At 43.5% G+C, this 26268-nt stretch overlaps 1 protein-coding gene across 1 annotated transcript in view; it reads right to left on the bottom strand.

Annotated features, from left to right (window-relative positions):
• Positions 1-26268, bottom strand: part of LOC106566212 (dedicator of cytokinesis protein 3) — a 398163-nt gene that overhangs the window by 60081 nt on the left and 311814 nt on the right. Inside the window, exons 21-29 of the mRNA XM_045691962.1 lie at positions 23329-23429; positions 20724-20805; positions 18908-19078; positions 8858-9050; positions 7954-8081; positions 4364-4510; positions 1768-1866; positions 1344-1438; positions 113-188 (exon numbers count right to left, since the gene is read on the bottom strand). Coding sequence (XP_045547918.1) covers positions 113-188; positions 1344-1438; positions 1768-1866; positions 4364-4510; positions 7954-8081; positions 8858-9050; positions 18908-19078; positions 20724-20805; positions 23329-23429 — 1092 coding nt within the window. The remainder of the gene's footprint in view (positions 1-112; positions 189-1343; positions 1439-1767; positions 1867-4363; positions 4511-7953; positions 8082-8857; positions 9051-18907; positions 19079-20723; positions 20806-23328; positions 23430-26268) is intronic.

Genomic DNA, 26268 nt, shown 5'->3' with positions numbered 1-26268 from the left:
TGTGTGTGTGTGTGTGTGTGTGTGTGTGTGTGTGTGTGTGTGTGTGTGTGTGTGTGTGTGTGTGTGTGTGTGTGTGTGTGTGTGTGTGTGTCACTCTGTCAAAGTCACGCACCTTGAATTCAAAGTCAGCCTCGGTGAAGTTCTTGTGTAAAGCCGGAGACAGATATTGGACCGTTGTCACTATGGTGCTAGAGGAGGAAAAAATACAGGAACTGTTAACATAAATGGTTTTGAAACAGCTAATTATTGATACATTCTGCCACCATTTTGTGGATGTTGGGAAACATCTAAAATGACTTACAATGGGGATTCTTCTGAATATGTTTTAGAATGCTGCATGTGTTGCAGGTAATTGACCACATTACCTCCCGAGATAATTTTCTTCAAGTCATCGTCACGGCCGTGTATATCTCACCCCAAGTCGAAATACCACGACGGCCCTCAAGGAACTTCACTGGACTTTGTGTAAAACTGTAAACCACATATCCTGAGACTGCATTTATTGGAGCTGGGGAGTTCAATAAAGGAAATCTGAGGAAAATTCCTCCAATCAGATCACGCCTCCATTTTTCTCCTCCCCTCCTATAAGCAGAAACTTAAACAGGCAGTATCTAGCCTTCCCTGTAGCTCAGTTGGTAGAGCATGGTGTTTGCAACGCCAGGGTTGTGGGTTCGATTCCCACGGGGGCCCAGTACGGAAAAAATGTAATGTATGCATTCACTACTTTAAGTCGCTCTGGATAAGAGCGTCTGCTAAATGACTAAAATGTAAATGTCTGTGGTAAGGACTGTTCAACGCTGGTCTGACCAATCGGAATATATGCTTCAAGATTGTTTTGGGAAATGTTCTGGGTTGTCACTGAGAATAGTACTGACGTATACACAGAGGATGTTGTTCCCACTGCCACCATTAGAACTTATCCAAACCAAAAACCATAGATAGATGGCAGCATACACGCCAAACTGAATGCGAAAACCACATTTAACCATGGAAAGGTGACTGGGAACATGGATGTGTACAAACAGACCAGCTATGCAGGTCTGAAAGAGGGATTGGGTGCAGGTGTGGAAGAGGGAAGGGTGGAGGTGTGGAAGAGGGATGGGTGGAGGTGTGGGAAGAGGGATGGGAGGAGGTGTGGAAGATGGAAGGGTGGAGGTGTGGAAGAGGGATGGGTGGAGGTGTGGGAAGAGGGATGGGAGAAACATGGAGATGTACTTGCTGGTCAGCTCATCACATTCCAGTCCTGTGTGTGTGTGTGTGTGTGTGTGTGTGTGTGTGTGTGTGTGTGTGTGTGTGTGTGTGTGTGTGTGTGTGTGTGTGTGTGTGTGTTCAGTATGACATACTTGCTGGTCAGCAGCCTCATCACGTTCCAGTCCCGGGGAAAAATACTGAGCTTCATCAGGTTACGAAACACACAGAATATCTTCAGAAGGAACTCCTGAGAGAGAGAGAGAGAGAGAGAGAGAGAGAGAGAGAGAGAGAGAGAGAGAGAGACAGAGAGTCATGTGTGTCCTTAACCATGAGCAGGCTGGAACACTGGAACAAAACCAATATGTCAGTTCATCCATGACTCCCTGTACATTAGAGGCCCCATCACAACTGCTTACAAATCTGTCCTCTCCTCCCCTTCATCTGCACTGATTGGAAAAGACGCGACAGGTGAAAACAATATGGTGGAAGCTCAGCATTAGGCTAGAATTCATGAATCACATCACATTCTTTCAGGTCAGTGGAATGAGGAAGAGGAGGACATTGAGTCAGTCTCACCATGACTTCCTCTTTGCTCTGGAAGTTGTCCAGTAGATGTTTGAAGTGGATGTCAGACATCTGACGCAGCAGGGATAGGAGGCAGGACACATACTCTCCCTGCCAATGAGAACACAGGCACACACACATGTCAGCCAATCACAGTGCAACACGAGCCACCCAATGACCAATCAAAACACAGATGGAAAGAATGGGGGGGGGGTTAGGATAATGAGGATGGAGGGAGATGATTGGATAAGGGTATGTTTCAAAGGACAACTGTAAGATAGTTTAGTTACTTAGTAAGTTAGTTACTTCATTCAACTTAGTTAAGTTACTGTATTACACTTAGTTAAGTTACTGTATTCAGCTTAGTTTAGTTACTTCATTCAACTTAGTTAAGTTACTCTATTCAGCTTAGTTTAGTTACTGTATTCAGCTTAGTTTAGTTACTACATTCAGCTTAGTTTAGTTACTACATTCAGCTTAGTTTAGTTACTACATTCAGCTTAGTTTAGTTACTCATTCAGCTTAGTTTAGTTACTGTATTCAGCTTAGTTTAGTTACTGTATTCAGCTTAGTTTAGTTACTGTATTCAGCTTAGTTTAGTTACTGTATTCATCTTAGTTACTGTATTCAGCTAGGTTTAGTTACTTCATTCAACTTAGTTTAGTTACTGTATTCAGCTTAGTTTAGTTACTGTATTCATCTTAGTTACTGTATTCAGCTTAGTTTAGTTACTGTATTCAGCTTAGTTACTGAGTTCGTAACAGCGACAAATTCTAAATTGATCAATAATATTCAACAAATAATGTAGTTAAAAAAAAGCTTTAGGCCTCATACTTTTTTACTGTGAGTCTTTTATTCGACTTTATTTCTCTGAAAACACTCCTAATAGACAAGCTACAAACTGGTAAAGGGTTATGAAGCACAGGGACAGAATTAACAAGGGAACGAATAGGGACAGTGGGGGAGGTGAGGGGGAAATGTGTGGAGACAGGAGTGGTGAGGGGGAAACGTGTGGAGACAGGAGTGGTGAGGGGGAAACGTGTGGAGACAGGAGTGGTGAGGGGGAAACGTGTGGAGACAGGAGTGGTGAGGGGGAAACGTGTAGAGACAGGAGTGGTGAGGGGGAAACGTGTGGAGACAGGAGTGGTGAGGGGAAGCATGTGGAGACAGGAGTGGTGAGGGGAAGCATGTAGAGACAGGAGTGGTGAGGGGGAAACGTGTAGAGACAGGAGTGGTGAGGGGAAACATGTAGAGACAGGAGTGGTGAGGGGAAGCATGTGGAGACAGGAGTGGTGAAGGGGAGCATGTGGAGACAGGAGTGGTGAGGGGGAAACAAGTAGAGACAGGAGTGGTGAGGGGAAGCATGTGGAGACAGGAGTGGTGAGGGGGAAACATTTAGAGATAGGAGTGGTGAGGGGAAGCATGTGGAGACAGGAGTGGTGAGGGGGAAACATGTGGAGACAGGAGTGGTGAGGTGGAAACATGTAGAGACAGGAGTGGTGAGGGGAAGCATGTAGAGACAGGAGTGGTGAGGGGAAGCATGTGGAGACAGGAGTGGTGAGGGGGAAACATGTGGAGACAGGAGTGGTGAGGTGGAAACATGTAGAGACAGGAGTGGTGAGGGGAAGCATGTGGAGACAGGAGTGGTGAGGGGGAAACAAGTAGAGACAGGAGTGGTGAGGGGGAAACGTGTAGAGATAGGAGTGGTGAGGGGGAAACATGTAGAGACAGGAGTGGTGAGGGGGAAACATGTGGAGACAGGAGTGGTGAGGGGGAAACAAGTAGAGACAGGAGTGGTGAGGGGGAAACATTTAGAGATAGGAGTGGTGAGGGGGAAGCATGTGGAGACAGGAGTGGTGAGGGGGAAGCATGTGGAGACAGGAGTGGTGAGGGGGGAAACAAGTAGAGACAGGAGTGGTGAGGGGGAAACATTTAGAGATAGGAGTGGTGAGGGGAAACATGTAGAGACAGGAGTGGTGAGGGGAAGCATGTAGAGACAGGAGTGGTGAGGGGAAGCATGTGGAGACAGGAGTGGTGAGGGGGAAACAAGTAGAGACAGGAGTGGTGAGGGGAAACATGTGGAGACAGGAGTGGTGAGGGGGAAACAAGTAGAGACAGGAGTGGTGAGGGGAAGCATGTGGAGACAGGAGTGGTGAGGGGGAAACATGTGGAGACAGGAGTGGTGAGGTGGAAACATGTAGAGACAGGAGTGGTGAGGGGAAGCATGTGGAGACAGGAGTGGTGAGGGGAAGCATGTAGAGACAGGAGTGGTGAGGGGGAAACGTGTAGAGACAGGAGTGATGAGGGGGAAGCGTGTAGAGACAGGAGAGGTGAGGGGGAAACAAGTAGAGATAGGAGTGGTGAGGGGGAAACATGTAGAGACAGGAGTGGTGAGGGGGAAACATTTAGAGATAGGAGTGGTGAGGGGGAAACATGTAGAGATAGGAGTGGTGAGGGTGAAACATGTAGAGACAGGAGTGGGGGAAGTGATCGGGAAAATAGAGATGAGTAGGACCAGGTCGATGAAGAGAGAGAGAGAGAGATGCAGTTTGTAGAGTAGAGGAGGATGAAGTAGATGGATAGTAGAAGCAGATTGTTAGTTACTAACAGTGATCTCAGCCGTGCACTGTGGGCAGCGATGGCCTCTTACCGCCTCCTGGGACTGAGACTTGGTCATGATGGCCAGCAGGGTCTGGAGAAGAACATCCAGAAGAGATTCCACCATCATCTCTACCTCCTCCTGCACTGGGGTGTCCTAGAGGGAGATATGAATACATGGGAAATCAATGGGTACCCTCTCCTGGGTGAAGAAGACCACAGGAAATCTACTGTACCATTAAGAAAACCTGGAAGACCACAGGAATCCTACTGTACATGAAGAAAACCTGGAAGACCACAGGAATCCTACTGTACATGAAGAAAACCTGGAAGACCACAGGAATCCTACTGTACATGAAGAAAACCTGGAAGACCACAGGAATCCTACTGTACATGAAGAAAACCTGGAAGACCACAGGAATCCTACTGTACATGAAGAAAACCTGGAAGACCACAGGAATCCTACTGTACATGAAGAAAACCTGGAAGACCACAGGAATCCTACTGTACACGAACAACACATGCACTCTAACTCTTTGACGGCTCTTTCATTGTCCAAGTACCTCATACAGTTGTAGTCAGACGTTTACATACACTTAGGTTGGAGTCATTAAAACTCGTTTTTCAACCACTCCACACATTTCAGTTTTTCACAATTCCTGACATTTAATCCTAATAAAAAAGTCCCTGTCTTAGGTCATTTAGGATCACCACTTTTTTTTCAAGAATGTGAAATGTTAGAATAATAGTAGAACGAATTATTTATTTCAGCTTTTATTTCTTTCATCACACTCCCAGTGGGTCAGAAGTTTACATACACTCAATTAGTATTTGGTAGCATTGCCTTTAAATTGTTTAACTTGGGTCAAACGTTTCGGGTAGCCTTCAACAAGCTTCCCACAATAAATTGGGTGAATTTTTGCCCATTCCTCCTGACAGAGCTGGTGTAACTGAGTCAGGTTTGTAGGCCTCCTTGCAGTTTTGCCCATACATTTTCTATAGGATTGAGGTCAGGGCTTTGTGATGGCCGCTCCAATACCTTGACTTTGTTGTCATTAAGCCATTTTGCCACAACTTTGGAAGTATGCTTGGGGTCATTGTCCATTTGAAAGACCCATTTGCGACCATGCTTTAACTTCTTGACTGATGTCTTGAGATGTTGCTTCAATATATCCACATAATATCCCTTCCCCATGATGCCATCTATTTTGTGAAGTGCACCAGTCCATCCTGCAGCAAAGCACCCCCACAACATGATGCTGCCACCCCCGTGCTTCACGGTTTGGATGGTGTTCTTCAGATTGCAAGCCTCTCCCTTTTTCCTCCAAACATAACGATGGTCATTATGGCCAAAAAGTTCAATTTTTGTTTCATCATACCAGAGAACATTTCTCCAAAAAGTACGATCTTTGTCCCCATGTGCAGTTGCAAACCGTAGTCTGGCTTTTTTATGGCGGTTTTGGAGCAGTGGCTTCCTTGCTGAGCGGCCTTTCAGGTTATGTCGATATAGGACTCGTTTTACTGTGGATATAAATACTTTTGTACCTGTTTCCTCCAGCATCTTCACAAGGTCCTTTGCTCTTGTTCTGGGATTGATTTGCACTTTTCACACCAACGTACGTTCATCTCTAGGAGACAGAACGAGTCTCTTTCCTGAGCAGTATGACGGCTGCCTGGTCCCATGGTGTTTATACTTGCGTACTCTTGTTTGTACAGATGAACATTGTACCTTCAGGCATTTGGAAATTGCTCCCAAGGATGAACCAGACTTGTGGAGGTCTACAATTTTTTTTCTGAGGTCTTGGCTGAGTTCTTTTGATTTTCCCATGATGTCAAGCAAAGAGGCACTGAGTTTGAAGGTAGGCCTTGAAATACATCCACAGGTACACCTCCAATTAACTCAAATTATGTCAATTAGCCCATCAGAAGCTTCTAAAGCCATGACATCATTTTCTGGAATATTCCAAAGAATCTGTCTGTACACAATTATTTGAAAAATTACTTGTGTCATGCACACAGTAGATGTCCTAACCGACTTGCCAAAACTATAGAAATTTGTGGAGTGGTTGAAAAACAAGTTTTAATGACTCCAACCTAAGTGCAAGTAAACTTCTGACTTCAACTGTATTTGGCTAAGGTGTATGTAAACTTCCGACTTCAACTATATGTAAACTTCTGACTTCAACTGTGTTTGGCTAAGGTGTATGTAAACTTCCGCCTTCAACTGTATCTGGCTAAGGTGTATGTAAACTTCCGACTTCAACTGTATCTGGCTAAGGTGTATGTAAACTTCCGACTTCAACTGTATCTGGCTAAGGTGTATGTAAACTTCCGACTTCAACTGTATTTGGCTAAGGTGTATGTAAACTTCCGACTTCAACTGTATCGGGCTAAGGTGTATGTAAACTTCCGACTTCAACTGTATCGGGCTAAGGTGTATGTAAACTTCCGACTTCAACTGTATCGGGCTAAGGTGTATGTAAACTTCCGACTTCAACTGTATCTGGCTAAGGTGTATGTAAACTTCCGACTTCAACTGTATCTTGTACAGAGTCATCATCCGGTGTGTTGCGCCATTATATTCATATGGATCTACAGCCTTCCTAAATGTGAATGAACATAATCCAGAGCGAATGGTTATGGTTTAAAATTGAGAGTCAGGATTGATTTGACACAGTTGAAATGACATGCTCATACACAAGGAGGCCTGACCAATGTCTGTTAATCATACTAGAACCTGACGCCAGGATGTGTAATTATATTTGTCCGGTCTGTATGGTACGGACTAGAGATAAATGACCAGAGAGCTGGTCTTGATGATGGAGAAGATATAGACTAGAGATAGTTTACCAGAGTGCTGGTCTTGACGATGGAGAAGATAGAGACTAGAGATAGTTTACCAGAGTGCTGGTCTTGACGATGGAGAAGATAGAGACTAGAGATAGTTTACCAGAGTGCTGGTCTTGACGATGGAGAAGATAGAGACTAGAGATAGTTTACCAGAGTGCTGGTCTTGATGATGGAGAAGATATAGACTAGAGATAGTTTACCAGAGTGCTGGTCTTGACGATGGAGAAGATAGAGACTAGAGATAGTTTACCAGAGTGCTGGTCTTGATGATGGAGAAGATATAGACTAGAGATAGTTTACCAGAGAGCTGGTTTTGATGATGGAGAAGATATAGACTAGAGATAGTTTACCAGAGTGCTGGTCTTGACGATGGAGAAGATAGAGACTAGAGATAGTTTACCAGAGTGCTGGTCTTGACGATGGAGAAGATAGAGACTGGAGATAGTTTACCAGAGAGCTGGTTTTGATGATGGAGAAGATATAGACTAGAGATAATTTACCAGAGTGCTGGTCTTGACGATGGAGAAGATAGAGACTAGAGATAGTTTACCAGAGAGCTGGTTTTGATGATGGAGAAGATATAGACTAGAGATAGTTTACCAGAGTGCTGGTCTTGACGATGGAGAAGATAGAGACTAGAGATAGTTTACCAGAGAGCTGGTTTTGATGATGGAGAAGATATAGACTAGAGATAGTTTACCAGAGAGCTGGTCTTGACGATGGAGAAGATAGAGACTAGAGATAGTTTACCAGAGAGCTGGTTTTGATGATGGAGAAGATACTGCTGAGGATGCCAGAACAGATGAGCAGCTCTTTCTGCTGTCTCAGGTGGAGGTGGATGTGATGTAGGACCACAGGAAGCAAGATCCTACGAGACTCTGAGAGAGAGATACACAGAGAGAGAGAGAGAGAGACAGAGAGAGAGATACACGTAGAGCGAGAGATACATGGAGATAGAGAGATAGAAAGAGAGGGATAGAGGATATTTTTTTGAGAATTTACAATTGACCGATACAACAGTTTTAGATTTTTTTGGTAGTTTTTACCCCTTCTTTCTACCCAATTGGTATTCACAGTCTTGTCCCATCGATGCAACTCCCCTACGGACTCGGGAGAGGCGAAGGTCGAGAACCATACGTCCTCCTAAACACGACTCTGCCAAGCTGCATTGCTTCTTGACACAGTGCTTGCTTAACCCGGAAGCCAGACGCACCAATGTGTCAGAGGAAACACTGTCCAGCTGGCGACTGTAGTTTGCTTGCAGGCGCCCGGCCCGCCACAAGGAGTCGCTAGAGCAAAAAGGGACAAGGAAATCCCGGCCGGCCAAACCCCCCCATAACCCGGACGACGCTGGGCAAAAATTGTGCGCCGCCTCATGGGTCTCCCGACACGTCCGACTGTGATCGAGCCAGGGTCTGTAGTGATGCCTCAAGCACTGCGATGCAGTGTCTTAAACAGCTGCGCCACTCGGGAGACCCAACCTATACAACAGTTAACGATACCTTATTGTATTTCATCGATTCACATCCATGTGAATCTTTTTACTTACATATTATAAGTAAAACACCCCAAAACTCAGAACAACAAAACTGGTGTAATGCATCAAAATGGTCATAAGTCTGAGTGTTTATAATGTCATCCAAGTGGTAAATACCTGGGAAGGAGAAGAGGCGACTGTCGACGGTGCGAGCGATGGACTGCAGTTTGACGACATCCATGGACTGTCCGATGTGTACGGTACTTGGCATGCTGCCCAGCGTACCCCGTACGAACTCTGCCACTTCCTGGACTGTAAACATCTGAAGCAGTTCGTCAAAGATGGCCGGGAACGAGTTCAATAGCGCCGCCTAGGGGTGGGGGAGAAAAAGAGGGAGGGTGAGAGAGGGAGGAGAGATGGGGAGAGAGTGACCAGCTCCACACTGGACCAACGGCTCAGGGATGTGGTGTGGGTGATTTGGGGGTGTGAGACAGACTGCCAGGCCAGTGTACCAAGGAGCAACAAACTACGAGATTGAAATTAAAGGATATCCTATTAAAAATCTGAATTTTTCCCATTCATATTGATCCTCTTGCTCCTAGGTACCATGAATCAACCTATGGCCCCAACAGTCCCAATGACACAAAGACAGTCCTGGAAAAGTTGTGAGGATCTCCAAGAACGCCAGGCATCACAGGGTCATTACACAGAGTCATCACACAGAGTCATTACAGTCATTGCACAGAGTCATAACACAGAGTCATTGCACAGAGTTAATACACAGAGTCATTACACAGAGTCATGGCTCGAGGGAAGACATGACATGATGATGTAAGAGTAGGAAAAGAGTTTGTAAGGTTAAAAAAAACAGGAGGCAAACAAAATACATTTACATTACAATGTTTCATTCTGTTTGGATTGGTGAGTTGGTTGAGGGGTTGATTGGTGAGTTGGTTGGGGGATTGATTGGTGAGTTGGTTGGGGGATTGATTGGTGAGTTGGTTGGGGGATTGATTGGTGAGTTGGTTGGGGGATTGATTTAGGACCACTATTGTTTTCACTATATATTTTACCTCTTGGGGATGTAATTCGAAAACATAATGTTAAATTGCACTGCTATGCGGACGACACACAGCTGTACATTTCAATGAAACATGGTGAAGCCCCAAAATTGCCCTCGCTAGAAGCCTGTGTTTCAGACATAAAGAAGTGGATGGCTGCAAACTTTCTACTTTTAAACTCGGACAAAACAGAGATGCTTGTTCTAGGTCCCAAGAAACAAAGAGATCTTCTGTTGAATCTGACAATTAATCTTGATGGTTGTACAGTCGTCTCAAATAAAACTGTGAAGGACCTCGGCGTTACTCTGGACCCTGATCTCTCTTTTGAAGAACATATCAAGACTGTTTCAAGGACAGCTTTTTTCCATCTACGTAACATTGCAAAAATCAGAAACTTTCTGTCCAAAAATTACGCAGAAAAATTCATCCATGCTTTTGTTACTTCTAGGCTGGACTACTGCAATGCTCTACTTTCCGGCTACCCGGATAAAGCACTAAATAAACTTCAGTTAGTGCTAAATACGGCTGCTAGAATCCTGACTAGAACCAAAAAATGTGATCATATTACCCCAGTGCTAGCCTCCCTACACTAGCTTCCTGTTAAGGCAAGGGCTGATTTCAAGGTTTTACTGCTAACCTACAAAGCATTACATGGGCTTGCTCCTACCTATCTTTCCGATTTGGTCCTGCCGTACATACCTACACGTACGCTACGGTCACAAGACGCAGGCCTCCTAATTGTCCCTAGAATTTCTAAGCAAACGGCTGGAGGTAGGGCTTTCTCCTATAGAGCTCCATTTTTATGGAATGGTCTGCCTACCCATGTGAGAGACGCAGACTCAGTCTCAACCTTTAAGTCTTTACTGAAGACTTATCTCTTCAGTAGGTCCTATGATTAAGTATAGTCTGGCCCAGGAGTGTGAAGGTGAACGGAAAGGCTGGAGCAACGAACCGCCCTTGCTGTCTCTGCCTTGCCGGTTCCCCTCTCTCCACTGGGATTCTCTGCCTCTAACCCTATTACAGGGTCTGAGTCACTGGCGTACTGGTGTTCTTCCATGCCGTCCATGGGAGGGGTGCGTCACTTGAGTGGGCTGAGTCACTGACGTGGTCTTCCTGTCTGGGTTGGCGCCCCCCCCTTGGGTTGTGCTGTGGCGGAGATCTTTGTGGGCTATACTCGGCCTTGTCTTAGGACGGTAAGTTGGTGGTTGGAGACATCCCTCTAGTGGTGTGGGGGCTGTGCTTTGGCAAAGTGGGTGGGGTTATATCCTGCCTGTTTGGCCCTGTCCGGGGGTTTCATCGGATGGGGCCACAGTGTCTCCTGACCCCTCCTGTCTCAGCCTCCAGTATTTATGCTGCAGTAGTTTATGTGTCGGGGGGCTAGGGTCAGTCTGTTACATCTGGAGTATTTCTCTTGTCTTATCCGGTGTCCTGTGTGAATTTAAATATGCTCTCTCTAATTCTCTCTTTCTCTCTTTCTTTCTTTCTTTCTCTCGGAGGACCTGAGCCCTAGGACCATGCATCAGGACTACCTGGCATGATGACTCCTTGCTGTCCCCAGTCCACCTGGCCATGCTGCTGCTCCAGTTTCAACTGTTCTGCCTGCGGCTATGGAACCCTGACCTGTTCACCGGACGTGCTTGCTGCACCCTCGACAACTACTATGATTATTATTATTTGACCATGCTGGTCATTTATGAACATTTTAACATCTTGACCATGTTCTGTTATAATATCCACCCGGCACAGCCAGAAGAGGACTGGCCACCCCTCATAGCCTGGTTCCTCTCTAGGTTTCTTCCTAGGTTTTTGGCCTTTCTAGGGAGTTTTTCCTAGGGAGTTTTTCCTAGCCACCGTGCTTCTTTCACATGCATTGCTTGCTGTTTGGGGTTTTAGGCTGGGTTTCTGTACAGCACTTTGAGATATCAGCTGATGTACGAAGGGCTATATAAAAATAAATTTGATTTGATTTGATTGGTGAGTTGGTTGGGAGATTGATTGGTGAGTTGGTTGGGAGGTTGATTGGTGAGTTGGTTGGGGGATTGATTGGTGAGTTGGTTGGGAGATTGATTGGTGAGTTCTTTGGGAGATTGATTGGTTAGTTGGTTGGGAGATTGATTGGTGAGTTGATTGGGGGATTGATTGGTGAGTTCTTTGGGAGATTGATTGGTTAGTTGGTTGGGAGATCATTTGTAAAAGGGGTAGAAGATTTGGGGAGGAGGTAGGTCAATTGGTTGAGAGGTTGTTTGTAAAAAGGGGTTGGTGATTTGGGAAGGGGTAGGTGGATTGGTTAAGAGCAGGTAGGAGCAATGTTCCCTCAAAACATTTTGGGCACTGAGCAAATTTCAGGTCTGCTGAGTGCAAATTTGAACATTGTACCAGAGTGACCTACCATAAAGAACAATGGAGAAAACGCATCCCATAACATTTTAACATAGAAATAGCTGTTCTATCATTCAGCCTACAGTAGCAGCCAATGTGTGGTGTTCAATGTAGGCCCACATTCTATGAGACTTTTGAAAAAAAACATGCAGGGCTAGACATTAATCAGGTGACTGAAAATGTTGTTGTTGTTCGATGCAAGAAACCCCTTTACAAAATAAAATGTATTATTATTCCCATACCACTATAACGGAAAATCAGACAAATCATGCTACCCTCTGCCTATTGGCTACTTAGCTTATTCAAGCTTGTCTCAAAATACAACACTGCCCCTTTAAGACAAAAAAAAGCTCTTTACCTGTCTCACTTTCAAAGATGGCTAGAAATGCACTCGTTTTGTGCTCTCGTAGGAAGTGACCACTGTTGACCAGAAATTATCTATAACTGGGCTAATAACTCACTAACTAGCAAAGGATATGAACAAAATATGCACACGTGACTACATGCTGCTCTTTCCTTGATCTCAAAACAAGCTCATCTAATCACGACCGCTCATGCTGTAAACACGGTCCAATTCAAAATGAATGGCACAGATCCACACAGTGGTTCCTCCTTTAAAAGTTGTGTCATACTACAGCATACCTTGCGGGCTGCTGCAGCATTCTATCTCACGTCATTTTTATTGTCAGCCATTTTTTAAGTTAATGCAAATTAGTGCTAGTTTGACCATCAGAGGGGCATCTTTGAGAAGCATTCGATAGTCTCCCATATTGGCATGACTAGAGAATTTAAAACCTTTTTTTGTAGTAACATAGTACATGGAATCAATTTTAAGGAATTTGGCATAATTAATTTGATTAATATTATGGTGTTTCTTTTACGAGAAAAACAAAAAACGAAACCCTCAGGGTTTCTGTTAGGATGGAATGGAAAATATGGCGCTGTACAACGTGACGGTTGGGAGTAGGCTACAGCATAAGAGGATTGGAGGTTTCTAAATTAATATCTAAGGTGAATTTTTCCTGGATCTATGAGAATATCTAAAGGGCTTTTATATAATTCTAAATGAATTAATAATAAAAATCGCTTTGTTTAAAAAGTAACAATATTTTGGAGATTTCATTTTCATTTAACCTAGAGTGAGCGAGAAAAAGGCAATTCTTGAACATGGGGTGAGACATTCTCACTAATTGGTAAATAGAGACATTTTTTTTATTTAGAATTATTTATTTCTGGAGAAACCTAACTTGATTATTTAGCAGACATCACTTGCTTATATTCAGTCAACACATATATCTTAAGAATATGGAATAATATGGAATATGGATTATAATTGAACATTTTTTTGTTTCTCCATGCTTGTCTCAGAGCAGCGCGAAACGGTGCTGAAATAGACATCCACGGTGGAAAGGCTATAAATAACGATATTTTGAAGATTATTTCGTTTAAAAAAAATTACAGTGAGCGATTGTAATCTGAAAATTAATATTTATAAATGCCAAAATAATATTTATAAAGGCCAAAATATAGCCCTGCTAATAGCCATAATGACACTGTACAACATGACCATGTGTGTTTGAAAGAGTATTTTCCAGTAAGCAACAATTTGTTTGCCTTCATTAGACAACTTTGTTCCAATATTTCTGTAATTCAGTGATACTTATTCCCATAGTACTTCGTTATGGATCCATAACTAAATCAACATCTGCATTTTGAAAGAGTATTTTCTCATGACCTCAAGTACCTTCAATATAGGCTGTACTAGAGAATAAGAGGCATGTGGGAGACTGGGGTTCAATTCCTCGATGGGGAGGAATAAAAATTTGGTCTTAACTGATTCCATATGTGTTATTTCATAGTTGTGATGTTTTCACTATTATTAATAAAGAAAAATCCTGGAATGAGTAGGTGTGTCCAAACTTTTGACTGGTACTTGCTTAATTAATTTGATTAATATTATGGTGTTTCTATTACAAGAAAAATGAAAAACCCTCTGGGTTTCCGTTAGGATGGAACGGAATATATGGCGCTGTACAACGTGACGGTCGGCAGTACAGTACTGGGCTATTTAGCTAAAGAATCCAGTGTCCTGCGGAAGACTGGGGTTCAATACCCTGATGGGGAGGAAGGAGTAGGCTGTCCTTGTCCAAATAATAATTTGTTCTTAACTGACTTGCCTAGTTAAATTAATGTTACACTAACAGCATAACATTTCTGCACCCTAATTTTCTAATTCTAGTCTAAGCAATACCCAAACGGAGATTCAGTGAAAATAAAACATCTCATTGATTTCATCAAGACCAGTCCCCATGCTTGTCTCAGAGCAGGGCTAAATGGTGCTGAAATAGTTGACCTATTGCTTCAAATCCTATTGCTTCTAACTTCAATATGCTCTTTAAATAAATAAGACCTACACCACTTTTAAAAGCACATTACTCAACACTAGAGAGACTCATGTCGCCTACAGTAAACCATCAGTATATCTAAACATATGACGTGACTCTCCGCCAATAATTACATATAGAGGATTGGAAGATATTTCTGTAATTCAGTGATATTTATTCCCATAGTAATTTGTTATGGATTCATAACTAAATAAACATCGGCATTTTGAAAGAGTATTTTTACCAGTTTGTTAATTAGAATGATTTATTTATGTTTTTAGAGGGAGAAAAACCAAAAACCTACAGTCATCTCATGTGTCTCCCAGTCAAGGACAGCACGGGTTTTGAACCAGCATCTGTAGCAACACTGCTATGCAGTGTCTTAGACTGTTGTACCACACCGGCGCTGTACGATTTGACCGGTCGGGAGTGGCCTACAGTACTACAGTAAGAGCAAAATAATTCTAACAAAATAAAATAATAAAAACCTTAGTGTAACAACAGTTTTAGTAAGTAATACTGAAGTCGTGCACAATTATCAGTTTCTATTTAGGCGGCAGCGTAGCCTAGTGGTTAGAGCGTTGGACTAGTAACCGTAAAGGTTGCAAGATCAAATCCCCGAGCCGACAAGGTATAAATCTGTTGTTCTGCCCCTGAAGAAGACAGTTAATCCACTGTTCCTAGGCTGTCATTGAAAATAAGAATTTGTTCTTAATTAACTGACTTGCCTAGTAAAATAAAGTTTTTTTTTTTTTTTTAAATGTCACCCATTCATTGTCAGTTAGAGACACAGTAGAAAGCATAATCAGTGCTCTAACTCCCCCTTGTGGTGGTCTGGAGCAATGAAGTGGTGACGCAGGGTACTGTACTAAACCACAAATTACCTCTAAGTCCCGCTGTGTAAACTCGCAACTTTTAAAGGAGGAACCACTGTATACACTACCTGGTCAAAAGTTGTAGAACACCTACTCATTCAAGGGTTTTTCTTTATTGTTACTATTGTCTACATTGTAGAATAATAGTAAAGACATCAAAACTATGAAATAACACATATGGAATCATGTAGTAACCAAAAAAGTGTTAAATCAAAAGATATTTTATATTTGAGATTCTTCAAAGTATCCACCCTTTGCCTTGATGAAAGCTTTGCACACTCTTGGCATTCTCTCAACCAGCTTCATGAGGTAGTCACCTGGAATGTTTTTCAATTAACAGGTGTGCCTTATTCAAAGTGAATTTGTGGAATTTGAGCCAATCAGTTGTGTTGTGACAAGGTAGGTATACAGAAGATAGACCTATTATAGATAGAACAGCTCAAATAAGCAAAGAGAAACGACGTGCTTCTCTGCGCCGACTGTTTTTTCTTCTGCGCACAGCTTAGACAACTTTCAGCTTTGACTTTCTTGCTATTTATAAAAGGGGTTGGTGGTTGGTTGGTTGGTAGGGAGGTTGGGAGGCTGGTTGGTTGGTTGGTAGGGAGGTTGGTTGGTTGGGAGGCTGGTTGGAAGGCTGGTTGGTTGGGAGACTGGTTGGTTGGTAGGGAGGTTGGAAGGTTGGTTGGTTGGGAGACTGGTTGGAAGGTTGGTTGGTTGGTTGGGAGGTTGGTTGGTTGGTTGGGAGGTTGGTTGGTTGGTAGGAAGGTTGGGAGGCTGGTTGGTTGGTTGGTAGGGAGGTTGGGAGGCTGGTTGGTTGGTTGGTAGTGAGGCTGGTTGGTTGGGAGATTGGTTGGGAGGCTGGTTAGTTGGTTGGTAGGGAGGTTGGGAGGCTGGTTGGTTGGGAGACTGGTTGGTTGGTTGGTTGGTTGGTTGGTTGGTTGGTTGGGAGATTGGTTGGGAGGTTGGTTGGTTGGTTGGTTGGTTGGTAGGGAGGTTGGTTGGTAGGGAGGTTGGGAGGCTGGTTGGTTGGGAGATTGGTTGGGAGGCTAGTTGGTTGGTTGGTTGGTAGGGAGGTTGGGAGGCTGGTTGGTTGGGAGACTGGTTGGTTGGTTGGTAGTGAGGACGGGAGGTTGGTTGGGAGGTTGGTTGGGAGGCTGGTTGGTTGGTTGGTTGGTAGGGAGGTTGGGAGGCTGGTTGGTTGGGAGGCTGGTTGGAAGGTTGGTTGGTTGGGAGGTTAGTTGGTTGGTTGGTTGGTTGGTTTGGTTGGGGGATTGGGAGATTGGTTGGGAGATTGGTTGGGAGATTGGTTGGGAGGCTGGTTGGTTGGTTGGTTAGTTGGTTGGTTGGTTTGGTTGGTTGGTTGGTTGGGAGGCTGGTTGGTTGGTTGGGAGGTTAGTTGGTTGGTTTGGTTGGTTGGTTGGTTGGTTGGTTTGGTTGGTTGGTTGGTTGGGAGGCTGGTTGGTTGGTTGGGAGGTTAGTTGGTTGGTTTGGTTGGTTGGTTTGGTTGGTTGGTTGGTTGGTTGGTTGGGAGGTTGGGAGGTTGGGAGGCTGGTCGGTTGGTAGGTTGGTTGGGAGGCTGGCTGGTTGGTTGGTAGGGAGGTTGGGAGGCTGGTTGGTTGGGAGGCTGGTTGGAAGGTTGGTTGGTTGGTTGGTTGGTTGGGAGGTAGGGAGGTTGGTTGGTTGGTTGGTTTGGTTGGTTGGGAGGTTGGAAGGTTGGTTGGTTGGGAGGTGCTTGATGCCAGAGTGAGCGGGTGGAACTTGGCAGAGGATCCCCATTGTGCCAGGGCTACAGTTACTTACTGAGAGAGGAGAGGGGCGAGGAGCGTTGGAGCTCCAGGCCTGAGTACAGCTGATGGGGCCTGGGGGCTGTCCCTGTCCAGAGGCAGGCTGGGGGACCTGAGGAGTCTGACCGGGGGGAACAGGACAGTCAGGGGACAGGGAGGGTCCCGGAGGAAGGGGACAGGAGAAGCAGGAGGGGGACAGGAGGAGGAGGTAACATATGCAGTACACAAAGCAGGGGCAAAGGGGGCAAATAAAGAAAATGTATAAAATTAGACTAATTGAAGCAACTGAAATACCGTAGGAAAGGGATTCTAACTACTTTAGATTGTAAAGAAATTAAAATAGAAAAATGACTACTGTATATTTTAAAATGAACACTCTTCAGCTGCAGAGCTGAAAAGAGAGTAAACAGTGAAGTCACGGAGCTGAAAAGAGAGCAAACAGTGAAGTCACAGAGCTGAAAAGAGAGTAAACAGTGAAGTCACGGAGCTGAAAAGAGAGTAAACAGTGGTCACAGAGCTGAAAAGAAAGTAAACAGTGAAGTCAGAGCTGAAAAGAGAGTAAACAGTGAAGTCACGGAGCTGAAAAGAGAGTAAACAGTGAAGTCATGGAGCTGAAAAGAGAGTAAACAGTGAAGTCATGGAGCTGAAAAGAGAGTAAACAGTGGTCACAGAGCTGAAAAGAAAGTAAACAGTGAAGTCAGAGCTGAAAAGAGAGTAAACAGTGAAGTCACGGAGCTGAAAAGAGAGTAAACAGTGAAGTCATGGAGCTGAAAAGAGAGCAAACAGTGAAGTCACAGAGCTGAAAAGAGAGTAAACAGTGAAGTCATGGAGCTGAAAAGAGAGTAAACAGTGAAGTCAGAGCTGAAAAGAGAGTAAACAATCAAGTCATGGAGCTGAAAAGAGAGTAAACAGTGAAGTCATGGAGCTGAAAAGAGAGTAAACAGTGAAGTCACGGAGCTGAAAAGAGAGCAAACAGTGAAGTCACAGAGCTGAAAAGAGAGTAAACAGTGAAGTCACGGAGCTGAAAAGAGAGTAAACAGTGGTCACAGAGCTGAAAAGAAAGTAAACAGTGAAGTCAGAGCTGAAAAGAGAGTAAACAGTGAAGTCACGGAGCTGAAAAGAGAGTAAACAATGAAGTCATGGAGCTGAAAAGAGAGTAAACAGTGAAGTCATGGAGCTGAAAAGAGAGTAAACAGTGAAGTCACGGAGCTGAAAAGAGAGTAAACAGTGAAGTCATGGAGCTGAAAAGAGAGTAATCAGTGAAGTCACGGAGCTGAAAAGAGAGTAAACAGTGAAGTCATGGAGCTGAAAAGAGAGTAAACAGTGAAGTCACGGAGCTGAAAAGAGAGTAAACAGTGAAGTCATGGAGCTGAAAAGAGAGTAAACAATGAAGTCATTGAGGACGTATTGATGGTATAAATGGATTATGTTGTTGAATCTCAGAATCTTCATATTGACTCTCGTCACTTCCTAGTCCTGGTGAGAGAATGAAGTCATCACACTTTGGTACAGTTCCAGAAGAGAACAAACAATAAGCTATCTTGATATGGGGGGGGGGCAGCTAGAAGAAGAGCGCTGAACATTACAATAGTTAGCATCTAAACAACATTTAGCCATGCCTAAGGCTACTGGCTATTACCGTTACAATTCTATTATTACACTGGAGGTGGGGTCAGTGTAGGTCTCCCAAACCCTGCTGTGTGTCAGAATGTTTTGACCTCTGGAGTGTGTTTAGGTCACTGACCTGTGTGAAAACGAGTGTCTCAGAGCTGCGGCTGTCCAGACTGAGTACAAAGCGGATGGACTGGAAGAGCTCTTGGATGCTAGCCCTGAACTGTTCTTCCTCCATACCACAGGTAGCACGGGAGTACAGGATCCGAGACTGGATAATGAACTTCAACAGGTACTCCAGAGCCTGGGGTAAAGGGGGGGGAGAGAGATAAGGACATAGACGTGTCAGTAAAGTGTAACTGGTTGGATCGAAACCTCTTGCACGCCAACCTAACGTCTTCACCATTAGGCCAAGAGGACATCCTGAAGGTCTGAGGGTTAGATTTGTGCTCAGGGCAGGAAATCACAAGGAGGGAAAGAGAGAGACCAGGACATAGAAATGTTAGTCTCACAATGTGACACTTCCAAGTCTTGTTCACTTGTGAAAGCTGGAAATCAAGATTCTATAAAAACAACGTGCAAAAAGGGCATGACTTTCTTTATGTCGAAAAATAATTCATTTTTATTAAGATAAATATTAAAAGCATGTTGAGGTTTCAGTCTACTGTGATTTTTTTATCAGACATTATGAGGGGAAACAAAATAAAAAATAAAACCTTTTAAAAGGGTGTGATACTTTATAAATAAATAAATAAAACAATATTCACTAAACCATGCTAGTTTTCAGACATAAAGGCTTGAGGAGGGACAGATACAGAGACATAAAGGCTTGAGGAGGGACTGATACAGAGACATAAAGGATTGAGGAGGGACAGATACATAGACATAAAGGATTGAGGAGGGACAGATACATAGACATAAAGGATTGAGGAGGACAGATACATAGATATAAAGGATTGAGGAGGGACTGATACAGAGAGATAAAGGATTGAGGAGGGACTGATACAGAGACATAAAGGATGGAGGAGGGACTGATACAGAGACATAAAGGATTGAGGAGGACAGATACATAGATATAAAGGGTTGAGGAGGGACTGATACAGAGAGATAAAGAATTGAGGAGGGACTGATACAGAGACATAAAGGATGGAGGAGGGACAGATACATAGATATAAAGGATTGAGGAGGGACTGATACAGAGACATAAAGGATTGAGGAGGACAGATACATAGATATAAAGGATGAGGAGGGACAGATACATAGACATAAAGGATGAGGAGGGACTGATACAGAGACATAAAGGATTGAGGAGGGACAGATACATAGACATAAAGGATTGAGGAGGGACAGATACATAGACATAAAGGATTGAGGAGGGACTGATACAGAGACATAAAGGATTGAGGAGGGACTGATACAGAGACATAAAGGATTGAGGAGGGACTGATACAGCGATATAAAGGCTTGAGGAGAACCAGATACATAGACATAAGGACCCATGAGACATTGATGGAGCCAGACAAGCTTTCTAAGGACAGTATGGTAGTACAAACAGTCATCCATTTTTTAAATCATGTGGATACAATCTATTATTTATACAGGAAACTTTTACATTGCATTGCAGCATTTAAAAATAAAATAATAAAGCAATGAGTAAGCTTTATTCATATTTTATTCAACTAACTTACTGAGTAGTCCTTCTCTCCCAAACACATTCCATATGACTGTAGATTTTACACTGCACTGTTATTTCAACTGTAATATAATGATTTTTTTCTGACAATTTCTTTCACAACCAGGAACAATCGTTAAGCTTTGTAATTTATTTAGCCAAGGTACAGAGTTTTTTTTTCTGGTCACATACATGGTCAAAGACATTTTTAGCACCCCCCCAACTCAAAACCTATTCCCTTGTCTATGGTCATTTCCAGTGGAGCATGTTCTCCTACCCTCATGGCCTCTTGGATGTGGTTCTGTCTCACCACCTCTGCAGAACGGTCCATGTACCACTTCAGACAGCGGATCAACTCTCTGGAGAAAGAACAAGACGAGGAAGTTTCATCAAAACATACACCAGTAACCATGAGGGGGGGGGGCTTCCTTTAGTACTCACAGAGCATTCAGGAAGTATTCAGACCCCTGGACTTTTTCCACATTTTTGTTACGTTACAACCTTATTCTAAAATAGATTAAATCGTTTTTTTCCCCTCATCATCAGTCTACAAACAATACCCCATAATGACAAAGCAAATACTGTTTTTTTGTGTTTTTTTTGTACATTTTAGCAGCGATTACAGCCTCGTGTCTTCTTGGGTATGACGCTACAAGCTTTGCACACCTGTATATGGGGAGTTTCTCCCATTCTTCTCTGCAGATCCTCACAAGCTCTGTCAGGTTGGATGGGGAGTGTCGCTGCACAGCTATTTTCAGGCCTCTCCAGAGATGTTAGATCGGGTTCTAGTCCGGGCTCTGGCTGGGTCACTCAATGACATTCAGAGACTTGTCCCGAAGCCACTCCTGCATTGTCTTGGCTGTGTGCTTAGGGTTGTTGTCCTGTTGGAAGGTAAACCTTTGCCCCAGTCTGAGGTCCTGAGCGCTCTGGAGCAGGTTTTCATCAAGGATCTCTCTGTACTTTGCTCCGTTCATCTTTCCCTCGATCCTGACTAGTCTCCCAGTCCCTGCTACTGAAAGACATCCCCACAGCATGATGCTGCCAACACCATGGTACCAGGTTTTTCCTCCAGACGTGACGCTTGACATTCAGGCCAAAGAGTTCAATCTTGGTTTCATCAGACCAGAGAATCTTGTTTATCATGGTCTGAGAGTCTTTAGGTGTCTTTTGGCAAACTCCAAGTGGGCTGTCATGTGCTTTTTACTGAGAAGTAACTTCCCTCTGGCCACTCTACCATAAAAACCTGATTGGTGGGGTGCTGCAGAGATGATTGTCTTTGTGGAAGGTTCTCCCATCTCCACAGAGGAACTCTAGAGCTCTGTCCAATGCCCTTCTCCCCCGATGCTCAGTTTGGCCGGGCGACCAGCTCTAGCAAGAGACTTGTCGGTTCCAAACTTCTTCCATTTAAGAATGATGGAGGCCACTGTGTTCTTGGGGACCTTCAATGCTACAGACATTTTTTGGTACCCTTCCACAGATCTTGTACCTCGACACAATCCTGTCTCGGAGGATATGCATTGTCAACTGTGGGACCTTATATAGACAGGTGTCACGTTCTGACCTGTAAAGTGTTATTTGTTAGTGTTTATTTTGGTCAGGACGTGGCAGGGGGTATTTGTTTTATGTGGTTCAGGGTGGTTTTGTGTATGTGTCCAGGTAGAGGGGTATTTGATTTATTAGTCCAGGGTTTTAGTTATTGTTCTATGTTAGTTTATTTCTATGTCCAGTCTAGTCGTTTGTATTTCTATGTTTAGCTAATTGGTGTTGGGGCCTTCAGTTGGAGGCAGCTGTCTATCGTTGCCTCTGATTGAAGGTCCTATAATTAGGGGTGTGTTTGTATGGTGGATTGTGGGTAGTTGTATTCTGTTTTGTGCTTGTCACCTGACAGAACTGTTAGTGTCGTTTCTGTTAATTGTATACGTGTTTATTTTGTTTCTCCTTCTTATATATTAAAAAGAGAAGATGAGTATACACTTCCCTGTTGCGTCTTGGTCCTCCACACACAACACTCGTTACAACAGGTGTGTGACTTTTCAGACCATATCAATTGAATTTACCACAGGCAGACTCCAATCAGATACCAGACAGATAGAAGACAGATACCAGACAGATAGAAGACAGATTCCAGACAGATACCAGACAGATAGAAGACAGATACCAGACATAGAGGACAGATACCAGACAGATAGAGGACAGATACCAGACAGATAGAAGACAGATACCAGACAGATAGAAGACAGATTCCAGACAGATAGAAGACAGATACCAGACAGATAGAGGACAGATACCAGACAGATAGAGGACAGATACCAGACAGATAGAAGACAGATACCAGACAGATAGAGGACAGATACCAGACAGATAGAGGACAGATACCAGACAGATATATTATCAGCAGCATCCCACTGCTGGCTTGCCTCTGAGGCTAAGCAGGGTTGGTCCTGGTTGGTCACTAGATGGGAGACCAGATACTGCTGGCAGTGGTGTTGGAGGGACAATAGGAGCACTCTTTCCTCTGCTCTAATAAAAATATTCCAATGCCCCAGGGCAGTGATTGGGGACATTGCCCTGTGTAGGGTGCTGTCTTTTGAATGGGACATTAAACGGGTGTTCTGACTCTCTGTGGTCACTAAATATCCCATGGCATTTATCGTAAGAGTAGGGGTGTTAACCCCGGTGTCCTGGCTAAATTCCCAATCTGGCTTTCATACCATCATGGTCACCTAATCATCCCCAACTTCCAATTGGCTCATTCATCCCCCTCCTCTCCCCTGTAACTATTCCCCAGGTCGTTGCTGTAAATGAGAATTTGTTCTCAGTCAAACTTACCAGGTACAATAAGCAATAAATAAATAAATACCAGACATACAAGGGAAACTCACTTGTAAGCCAGCGCTCCAGCAAAGTGCTTCTGGATGTAAGTGTCCATAACGGGGCAGAAGTGATAGTACTTGCTGTCCCTCAGCAGATTAATGATGAACACCTGAGGAGAAGGAGAGAGATATAGTTAGTTAGGAGTAGAGGTTGGAGAAGACGTCAATGTAAGAGCCCTGGAATTAAGGGACAAAAGGTTTGTCGGACTTGACACTTCAATAACATCTCTTGACAATGGAGGACTGTAAGAACAATACCAGTAGGAATGGGTATTTAACTTTTTTTTAAACTGTTTAAGTACTCGCATATATATATTTTTTGAGTACTCGGAATGGGGGAAAAAATATATTTTTAGAACACAAGGGCAAGGCCCCCAGTGGAAAGAAATATGTCCACATTTACGTATATGCCGGCAGCGTACAACAACGCCCAATCTAACATAACCACTACAGATAACAATCCTAATTGCTAAATTGCCTCATATATATTCATTCAATAAAAAAAAACTATTGCCATTTAAAGATGCACTATGCAGAAATCGCTCTGCCAATTTTCTGATTACTAAAATTCTAATAGTTTGCCACAAAACAAGCAGAGAATCATCGTGCCATCTATACCTCTGAAATATATTTTCCATTAACAAAAATATTGTTGTTTCAGCTGTTTGAAGCTGGTGTACAAAACCGAAAGTAAAACAATACAAAAACAAAACTTCAGAACGGGAAGCATAGAAATAGAGCACATAGAACAGATTTACCACTTCTCAGACTTACATTAAACGGGAATGAAAGAGCTATAACTCACATTCCTATGTGAATTTGGTCGGGTCGCCTAAAAAGTAACATATTGTAGCTTTAAGATTAATTTATTGAAAACGTAATATCAACTGGTTATATTATATCGCGGAACACAATCTTCAAGAAGGCAATAACCTTACCAGTGGAGCTTGCTAGTAGAAGTATATGGATGTATAATGGCATAGCCTTGTTTTGTTAATTTAACAGACAACACGCTGTTATTTCCCAAGCCCTTATCACAGTCAACTCAAGACACAGCTATTTTATAGCAAAAAAAACATGAAATAAAATAAAATATAACAGAATATTTTTTCCAAATGAAAAAAAGTTGCCAGTGTGAAGAGATGTGCATCTCGCTTCAGGAACAGTTATTGTCATTTGACGCGTTGAAGACAATTCTTTCAGGGTTTTCAAACAAAAATTTGTCTTCTTTTCGATATACAGACGTTTGATTTAGTTTCTGTTCTTTGGAATTTTCTAAATGGATGATCAATTCCACATGGAACATGATGAATCACGTCCAGGGCATCGATTTGGTGAGTAGGCGACGGTTTAATGGTTCTGATGAAAATGCTCTCTTTGTCTTTTATCAAACTAACGTTTTAGCATATTGTCAGTGTGGAACCTGTCTATGTTTAGGGAGGTTATAGCCTAGGCTAACCAATTCTGAATGGCACTAGCAGCTCACAAAGTAGACGAACTGCCCTTGCTGTCTCTGCCTGGCCGGTTCCCCTCTCTCCACTGGGATTCTCTGCCTCTAACCCTATTACAGGGGCTGAGTCACTGGCTTACTGGTGTTCTTCCATGCCGTCCATGGGAGGGGTGCGTCACTTGAGTGGGTTGAGTCACTGACGTGATCTTCCTGTCTGGGTTGGTACCCCCCCTTGGGTTGTGCCGTGGCAGAGATCTTTGTGGGCTATACTCGGCCTTGTCTCAGGATGGTAAGTTGATGGTTGAAGACATCCCTCTAGTGGTGTGGGGGCTGTGCTTTGGCAAAGTGGGTGGGGTTATATCCTACCTGTTTGGCCCTGTCCAGGGGTATCATCGGATGGGGCCACAGTGTCTTCTGATCCCTCCTGTCTCAGCCTCCAGTATTTATGCTGCAGTAGTTTATGTGTCGGGGGGCTAGGGTCAGTCTGTTACATCTGGAGTATTTCTCTTGTCTTATCCGGTGTCCTGTATGAATTTAAATATGCTTTATCTGATTCTCTCTCTCTCTTTCTTTCTTTCTCTCGGAGGACCTGAGCCCTAGGACCATGCCTCAGGACTACCTGGTCTGATGACTCCTTGCTGTCCCCAGTCCACCTGGCCGTGCTGCTGCTCCAGTTTATTATTATCTGACCCTGATGGTCATCTATGAACATTTGAACATCTTGGCAATGTTCTGTTATAATCTCCACCCGGCACAGCCAGAAGAGGACTGGCCACCCCTCATAGCCTGGTTCCTCTCTAGGTTTCTTCCTAGGTTCTGGCCTTTCTAGGGAGTTTTTCCTAGCCACCGTGCTTCTACACCTGCATTGCTTGCTGTTTGGGGTTTTAGAATGGGTTTCTGTACAGCACTTTGAGATATCAGCTGATGTAAGAAGGGCTTTATAAATACATTTGATTTTATTTGATCTCTAAATACATTTGATTTGACTAATATAAGCAGAAAAATATATGGGATACAATTATTCCAAAACCTCAGTTAGTTGTCTGCACTCGTATTTCCCTACTTCAACCAACCAGTACATTTTGAATATGTCATAAAACTGTCGTCATTTTGCAAGAAATGTACAGTAGCTTGTGTATCACATCAGTTAGAGGTATTGTCCCACTGCATTTATTTCTGTAGGCCTAACCGTAGCTTGTGTGTGTGCACTCAGCACACGTGTGTAGAGGGAGTGCAAATTGAGTGAGCGAGACACGAAAGGGAATTTAGGGAGAAGAACTGTGTGATGCTTAGCTTGGTTTATTTTTTGTTGTTGTGCCCTGCAAATGCACATGTACAAATGGAACACTGGAGTCTTTAAGACCATGTTTACAATTTTTTTTTTAATTTTAATTCAGGGCAAGTCACAAAGCACATTGCACCAAATAGTTTAACAGTATTTAAAAAAACATGTGATCTCTGGTTAAAGATGTGATCTCTGGTTAAAGATGTCACCTCTG

This window comes from Salmo salar, chromosome ssa12, assembly GCF_905237065.1.
Source record: "Salmo salar chromosome ssa12, Ssal_v3.1, whole genome shotgun sequence".
NCBI classification, from domain to species: Eukaryota; Metazoa; Chordata; class Actinopteri; order Salmoniformes; family Salmonidae; genus Salmo; species Salmo salar.
Note: the sequence above shows the minus strand (reverse complement) of the source record. Positions and strands in the feature narration are given on the sequence as shown.